General features: G+C 39.5%; 1 protein-coding gene across 1 annotated transcript; it reads left to right on the forward strand.

Annotated features, from left to right (window-relative positions):
• The first annotated feature begins 41 nt into the window (after positions 1 to 41).
• LOC123891367 lies at positions 42 to 6959 on the forward strand. Its single transcript, XM_045941224.1, has 5 exons — positions 42 to 201; positions 1016 to 1173; positions 2874 to 2987; positions 4998 to 5756; positions 6281 to 6959. The coding sequence occupies exons 1-5, from the start codon at positions 42 to 44 to the stop codon at positions 6878 to 6880; spliced, it is 1791 nt and encodes a 596-aa protein (XP_045797180.1). The 3' UTR covers positions 6881 to 6959.
• Positions 6960 to 8916: the final 1957 nt, after the last annotated feature.

Consider the following 8916-nt stretch of genomic DNA (forward strand, 5'->3'; position numbering starts at 1 on the left):
AGAGCAAGAAATCGCGAACTGAATCGAGAAGGGCTTATACAATGTCTGAACTGTATATTGATCCATTACCATCGAGTGATGTTCCTACTCCTGTCGATAATGCTGCAGAGGATAATATTGACGCATCTGGTAAGAATTCTCTTAATCAAAATTTGGGGAAAAATGTTCTTAACTCCCATATTGTTGTTGATGCTAATATTGGTACTTCTACTGAGACCAATAAGGATGTTGCTGATGAGTCTCTCAAGAAAACTGCTCCTGAGACTCATGTTACGCCAAGTGTTGCAACACATGGCGATGCGCCAAATGTTGTGCCAGATGTTACCACATCTTTGGCACAGGAAAATATGGTGGACTATTCTGAGTCTGATGAGAGTCCCCAACCTAAGGATGCTGATAAAGAAACTGTTCCTGGTAAGGTTGTAAATGAAAATCCTGAGGTTATAATTGTTAATGAAACAACTATGAGTGAAAAGTCTATTCCTGCACATTCTGAAGCTAGTGTGGCTAGGAGGACTAGAAGTAGGGCTGGTAAAGGTGTAGAGACTGCTAACACACCTGTCCAAACACCCAAACCTTCTAAGGCTAGAAAAGATACTGGTAAAAAAACTCTTTATGGACCTCCAAAACCTGTCAGTAAGGTGGTTCCTAGAACTGAGACTAAGAAAAGGAAAGCTCCACCAAATAGTGATTCTGATTTTGAGCCAGAGACAGATGTTGCGCAACACATCTAGGAAGAGTATAGGAAGAAAGAAGGTCCCTCAATCTGTTCCCTATGCTCCCTTGGATAATGTATCATTCCATCTGGAGAATGGGTCTGCTAGATGGAAATTTGTGTATCATAGGAGGCTGGCTCTGGAAAGGAATTTAAAAGATGATATTCTTGAATGTCCGAGTGTTGTTGAAGCTCTTGAGTATGCAGGTTTGATGAAAACTGTGGTTGGTTTGGACAAGTGCTATGACAGGCTTGTCAAAGAGTTTTTGATTAATGTGGCTGACAACTATAATGATCCAGCAAGTCCTGAATACAGGCAAGTTTTTGTTCGTGGAAAGTGTGTAAAATTCTCACCAACTGTGATTAACCAATATTTGCAAAGAAGTACTGATGAGGTGGCTGCCTTAAAAGTCACAGACAATGAGGTCTGCAAGGTCCTCACAGGTGGCAGGATTAAGGTATGGCCAAGCAAGGCAAAATTGGATGCAACTTCTCTCTCTCTCCATTTTATGCTGTTTTGAATAGGATAGCTGCACACAATTGGGTTCCTACAACCCACTCAGGAGATATAGCTAGAGGATTGGGAAAGTTCATATACGCTGTGGGTACAAAAGCTAAATTTGATTATGGGTCCTATTTCTTTCAAGAAACCTTAAGCCATGCCCTGACCTATGCTGTTGAGAAGCCAGTTGCTCTTCCTACTCTGTTATGCAATATCATCCTTGAGCAATGATGGATAATTTTCGCAAGTGAACGAATTACCACGTAGTAATAAAAATATCGATCCACAGGGATTGTGTGATTAAACTAGTCTAATAGTGTTCATGAACATTATGCAAGAAATACACATAAATTGGGGGTATGTTGAGTGATGAATTGTTAGAAAACGTGCTTTAATATAATGGAAAAGCGAGGTAGAATCATCGGAATCACCTAGTCTATAGCTAAACCACATGCAATCTACTATATCATAGGAATCTACTCAAGTGTTCACAACTGGATCGACAAATTAGTGAATCGCAATCTCTTGTCAAAATTCACTCTATTCGTTGTCGATACTTCCCCGATCTCTCGGGCGGAAGCTACCTACAACGAATGATATGAAAGCGTGTCGATCGTTCGCTACACTCTATGTCTCAATCTCTCGACCGAAAACACTCGAGTGCTCAATGCAATTCAGTTCAGAAATTAAATCAATACTCTCGCACGTGACTTAACTCGAAATCATTACAACACTAATGAAGGATTATAAAGCATTAAACATAGAATTGCATTGAATAAACACTGTTACAGAGTAAATCCTTACAATTAAGCAGATTACATAAGATTCATCTACATCCTAAGCTATCCTAGATCCTACCTCCAAAAGAAGCTCAGCTCCTCATGTTGCTTTCTTCGCGTCCTCGCTTCAACTTCATGGCTTGATGATCCATGCTATTGAGGTGCTCGGAGCTATCCTTTGAAGTCCTTGATCTGGATCTTGATGCTTCCAAAATCAGAGAATGGATGAATATTGCAGAATTTTCCAACTCTTTAACAGAATTATGCAGAAACCATATATACTGAACGCAACCACGCCGCGCGCCAGATCCATCACGCCGCGCGTGGTTGCAATCTCTTCAACGACGCCGCGCGTGTAACAGTATCACGCGGCGCGTGATCAACCCTGAGGCCTCTGATCTTCAACTCTGCCATCTTCACGCCGCGCGTGATAGCTCCACGCCCCCGGCGTAGTTGTTCCTCTTCTCTTCCCGCCGCGCGTGGTCAAGTGCTACGCCGCGCGTGATCAAGTCAGAGAGCAATCCAATTCCTGAGCAAGCTTCACGCCGCGCGTGGTAAGGTATCACGCCGCGCGTGATCAAAGTGACAACTTGGCTCTCTGTGATCTCCATCACGCGGCGCGTGATGGGCTACGCCCCCAGCGTAGTGAAAATCAGCACTTTCCTGCAATTTTTCCTGTTTTCTTGCAAAACAAGTAATCAAGCTTATGATTAGATTTCTCTTATATTTATTGCTAAAAACCTACTAAAAAGCATTTAATGTTGCTAAAATAGGCATGGATTAGAGAGTGTGACGATCCGTCATCAAGCAACACCCAGATATTCTGAGAAGCACTGATGTTCCTTGTAAAAGGAAAGGCGTGTTGGTTATTGAGCAGAGGTTGTTAGATGGGACAAATGTTGCAGCAGGTGTTGGCACATCTGTCCAGGCTGGTGTACTTTCAAGAAAGCATATGATTGCAGATCTGACTGAAGCAAGCAGAGCTCTTGAGGTCAGGAAACTGAAAATAGATCGTGTGATTGAGGCCCTCAAGGCTGAGGAAGCTGCTGAGACTGCTGAGGGTGAGCCTGATTGACAAGAAGGTGAAGGAACTAGTGGCTCTGATGATGACACTGAGGATGTGATGGAGGACTCTGATGAAAGTTCTTCCATATGATTTCTGATGTTTTCTTATTTGTCTCTGATGTACTTTTGGTGTTTCTTTGTTGTTACTTTTATGGGCAAGGCCCTGGATTTCTAGCACCTGTGTGTGCCTATGGTCTGTAATATGTGCACTCTGATATTCTCTTGTCTGGTACTCTATGTTTTCCTATGCATGATGTTTGTCAGAATTTATGGCTAAAAAGGGGGAGTAGTGTGTGTGTGTGTGACAAGTGTATAGACAGATGTTCTCACATCTGGTGACTGGTTCTATGAGTGTTTGTATGCTCGTATTGAGGGGGAGTGTGAGTAATATGCATGTGTTGAGGGGGAGTAATGAATATTCTTTCTCTATCTGATGTTTGTATGCATGAATTCAGGGGGAGTGTGAGTGATAGTATCTCTTGATCGCCTGAATGTATTTGATGTCAAATGTTGTGCCAAGTGTTATGGCACCTGACTAATGAGTCCACTGTCCACTATGACTGAGAATTTATTTTTCTCAGATGTCTTATGGGAATTTATTTTTCCTGTTGTTCTTATATTGAAGAAAATGCGCTTTAAACTATTAGGAGTTTATTTCTCCTACTTCTTAGCATCTACTATTGGGAGTTTATTTCTCCCTTGTGTTGTTCCATGAGGCTAGTTGTGATTATTCCGCTATTGCATTGCCTCTGATGCTACTTGACTATCCTGGAAGTAGTTTTATGATATATTACTTTTTTTCCTAGTTGTGTGATCATGTTGACTCGAAGGAAAGGTAATATTGTATCTCTCTGAATACTGGTCTAATACTGTTTTAGCCAAAATTTGCCAAAGGGGGAGATTGTTGGGTTTTTGTATGTTGGCTACATTTTGCAAAAACATATTTTAGCCAAGTGTTGAGACATATGTGCTGACCCCAAGTGTTGTGACAAATGTTGGTACACTTTGGAACAACATCTGTCTGTGTATCTGTGCGCGCCAGCTAGCGGTTTTTAATTTCTACTCAATCTTTTGAAGATTTGATTGAAGAATTGTTTCAAGGTCTCTTACAGAGGAAGGCGCACGTGTTTAATGTGTTTCAGGAGGCAGCCCAAACCCTAGTTTTATTTTCCAAAGGAATTATATTTTTGGAAAATATATTTTGCGTTTCAAAAATAGAACTATTATTTTCAAAAATATATCACAGCTGCCGCAGTTCTAGAAGCCCTAATTTTGTCTTGAAGCCCAAGTCGTTCTACTACTATAAATACGAAGGTAAGCATATGGTTTCAAGTATCTAAAATCGTGTTATTACAAAGCGTGTGTTTTTAGGGATTTTAGAGTGTTAATTGTGAGCCTTTCTTGTATCTCATTGATGCAAGCTTAGGACCTGAGTTTATTGAGTTGTAAGTGTGAACTTCTCCTAAGCTTTGAAGTACGGAGATTGTTCTAGTGTGTTGGGTGATTTGCTCGCAAGCTTTTAAGCAATAGTGAATCCTAGTTTTCTTAGGAGTGTGTCTCCACCTTTTGTAATCGTTGAAGTTGATAACAACGCTGTCTGTGTTGTTAAGGTGGGAATTGGGACGAGGTCTCATATCTAGGAGTTCCTAGGTAGAAGTGTCATTGGGTAGTGATTAAGCGAGAAGTTGTAAACGGGTGAGTTTAGCTTCGAAGTAATACTGCTGATAGTGGACTTCATTCCTGGATTGGTATCCCCCAGAGTAGGCTTTAGGCTGAACTGGGTTAACAACTCTTGTGTGTTATTTACTTTACTGTTTGTATTGTTTTATGTTATTTACTCTGTTTATAGACAAGTGTTGGCGCACCGGTAACAACATCTGTCTACAACAGACAAGTGATGACACACCTTGATCAACACCTGTCCACTGCGTGCCAGGAATTTCAAATGGCATCCCAAATTACCCTTGAACAGAAATTTAAGAAGCTACTAAACTCAAAGCCAGCACCCCAAAATTCACGACCAAAGATACAAAGGGTGGCAGAATATCTCCGAAAAAGGGAGAATTTAGAAAAGCATTACACACCCAAGTTGGTGTCGGTAGGTCCAATTCATCATGAAATTGCAAATCTTAAGTTAGGAGAGAAGTACAAGCTTAAGTGGGCAGCACAATACATCGAAAACACCAGCGACACTGAACAGGATCTACACAAAAAGATTACAGATAACATTGTCAAACTAAAAAGTCATTTTGCAGACGATGTTTTAGCTTTAACCGGTACCAAAGAGTCTCTAGAAGGCTTCACTAGCCTTGAAGAAAAGTTGTCGTGGATGTTGTTCGTGGATGGATGTTCTCTGCTGCATATCTTGGAGCATGCCGATCTTAGAAAACCAGAAGCTATGAATATTAAGGTTGATCAACTTATTCTTGTAATGATGGATGTAATTTTGTTGGAGAATCAACTTCCATATCCTGTACTGAAACTGTTGTGGAAAAATGACAATGATGCTGAATTGAAAGAAACCATGAAGGAATTCCTCAAATTTCATCATTGGGACACAGCAGACAATAGGCAGATATGGAGGTCACGCATTCAAGGTCATTGGTTATCAATACAGAATGAGTCTGTATCAGAGTCACCCGTTCATCTTCTTGATCTTCAGCGTAAAATCTTCTTCACTAAATCTTCTTCTAAGGTACAAATTAATTACTATATATATTAGTACTTTTCTCCCATTACAAGTGTCCACCAGCTTAATTATTAGAAAAAGTTATAAATAATGTACTTCCCTTCTTACCATAAGATAAATTGAAGAATTGAAAGAAGAGAAAATAATTTTTTTTTTAAAGCGACTCATAATTTGGTACGGAGGGAGTATATATAGTTTTGAAATTTTGTCTTATTATTATTATTATTATTATTATTATTATTATTATTATTATTATTATTATTATTATAAGATGATCACTGTTAGAATCTAAAAGAAAGACTGAATTGAAAGTAAAATTGCTTTCATTATTGAATTGAATGAATACAATGTGCATCTAATGATCTATATATACATGAACTAGGATCTATGCTAAGCTAAGCTACTCTAGCTATACAATAACTTGTTCTACAAGTTAGTTACAATCTCTTGATCTACATCTTGTGTTAGCTTGCATTATGTGCTTCATAATTATTACTTAACAATCACATCCATGTTTGATCAAAACTTAGACTGAAGCTAACAAGAAGAATCAAGGTACAAATTCAAGGGAACCGGTGACATACAGGAACATACAAGATCTAAAAGCTGCGGGAATAAAACTTGAGCCAAGTGCGACACGAAGACCAACAGATATAGATTTCTTCGATGGTTGGTTCGCTGCAAAACTGACTCTTTCTGAAATGGTTGCGGACGAAAGCACAATCGCTACCTTTCTCAACTTGACAGCATACGAGATGTGTCCTGATTTTGAGAATGATTATGGGGTATGTTCTTTTGTAGCTTTCATCGACTCACTCATCGACTGTCCTGAAGATGTGAGGGAATTGAGATCGAAAGGGATTTTGCACCATTGCCTTTCTAGTGACGAGGAAGTTGCAAATATTTTTAATCTCATAGGTAAGGACTTGGTAGATAACACAGAAATATATTTTGACGTTCGTGATAAAATAAACAAGCATTGCTGCAATAAATACAAGACTCTGATTGGGCTTGGTATTAACACCTATTTCAACAATCCTTGGGCGTGTATTGCTTTCCTAGCCGCCTTTATCGCATTGATTCTCACTTTTGTTCAAACATGGTTTACCATTTACCCGGCTAACAAATAATAAAGGTGGTTTCTTATGGCTATGTTGTTTCTGTACAATTAAAAATTATGAAATAAAAGTATGTCCACGCTTAATTGCATATATGGTCCTTATGTTTATTTTAAGTGTAAGAATAATAGGCCTTGCCTTTTCATTACATTGTGATAGGTTATATACAAAGAGAGCTTCCTATACAATCATGACTCATCAAATACAATTATTGACTAATCAAATATAATTATTACTAATCAAATATAATTATTGCTAATCAAATACAATAATAGTCTAATACACCCCCGTAGTCGAAACTGGAGGTTGATGAATGTTGAGACTATCACGAAAATCTTCAAAGAGTTGCAATGGAAGTCCTTTGGTAAATATGTCAGCAATCTGGTAACGAGAGGGAACATGTAAGACTCGTACTTGGCCGCGAGCAACTTTTTCACGCACAAAATGTATATCCATCTCGATGTGTTTGGTGCGTTGATGTTGAACTGGGTTGCCGGATAAATAAACTGCACTCACATTATCACAATAGACTAGAGTTGCTGTTGTAACTGGACAATATAGTTCTAATAGTAAGTTTCTGATCCAACAAGATTCAGACACTACATTAGCTACTCCGCGGTACTCGGCTTCTACACTAGACCGAGAAAGAGTGTGTTGGCGTTTGGGAGACCATGAAATCAAATTGTCCCCAAGATAAACACAATAGCCAGAGGTGGATCGTCTAGTGTCTGGGCAACCAGCCCAATCCACATCGGTGTAAGATACCAATTTGCTAACAGAGGAGGGATATAAGTGAAGGCCAAAATCAAGAGTGTCGTGAATATACCGAATGATACGCTTTAGAGCTGACATATGTTGCGTTTTAGGGTCATGCATGAATAAGCACACTTGTAAAAGTTAAATATTGCAATGCACCGGCAAGACTTCGATACTCGGTTGGGTCATGATATGGATTCCCAGAAGAGCCACTGAGTTTTGCCTTAGTGTCGACTGGTGTAGGTGATGACTTGCAAGAGGACATGCCTGCTCGTTCTATAATTTCCTCTACATATTTCTTTTGAGACAAAAAAAAGACCACTTGTATGTTTAGTGACAGAAATTCCCAAAAAATAATCAAAGGACCCAAATCCTTCATGGCAAATTCAGAGCTAAGTTGAGACATAATAGAGTCACGAAGAGCATCAGAGGAAGCAATAAGAATTATGTCATCCACATATAGAAGGATATAAGAAGTATCATTACCGTGATGATAAATGAATAAAGAGTGATCAGAAATACTATGAGAGAACCCCAATTTGGCAACATAGTCAGTGAATCTTTGGTACCAGGCACGAGGAGCTTGTTTGAGACCATAAAGTGATTTCTTGAGAAGACAGACATGCTCAGGATACTGCGGATTACGAAATCCAGGAGGTTGGTGCATATACACGGTTTCGTCAAGATTTCCATGCAAAAAGGCATTCTTGACATCTAGTTGATGAAGACACCATGACTTGGATAATGCAATGCTGAGTACCATGCGAATAGTGGCCGGTTTGACGACAGGGCTGAAAGTTTCACCACAATAGACACCTGATTGTTGATTAGCACCATTACCTACAAGCCGAGCTTTGTATCGCTCAAAAGAACCATCAGATTTCTTTTTGTGCCTGAAAATCCACAAACTTCGAATAACATTAGCATTAGAGGGACGAGGAACTAATTCCCACGTCTTATTTTCAATAAGAGCATCATATTCGTCTTTCATGGCCATTTTACAATTATGATCATTTAATGCATCAATGGGATTTGTAGGCAAAGGAGAGATAGATTGGTGGGTTGATGTATGTAGGTTGAAAAGTTTACGGGGTTTGAAAATGCCATGTTGTGCTCGGATTGTCATTTGAGGTGAGTGAAGTGCAGGAGGGGAAAAGGATGTTTGAGTAGAAGGAGAGGATGTGGTAGGTGTTGTTTGTGTAGATGAGGTCGTTGTTTGAGTCGTGGGTGTAGGTTGTTGGGATGAGGAGGTTATTGAGGGGGAAAAGGTTGTTTGATTCGTGGTTTGAGGC

This window comes from Trifolium pratense, linkage group LG1 (assembly GCF_020283565.1).
Source record: "Trifolium pratense cultivar HEN17-A07 linkage group LG1, ARS_RC_1.1, whole genome shotgun sequence".
Lineage (NCBI taxonomy): Eukaryota > Viridiplantae > Streptophyta > Magnoliopsida > Fabales > Fabaceae > Trifolium > Trifolium pratense.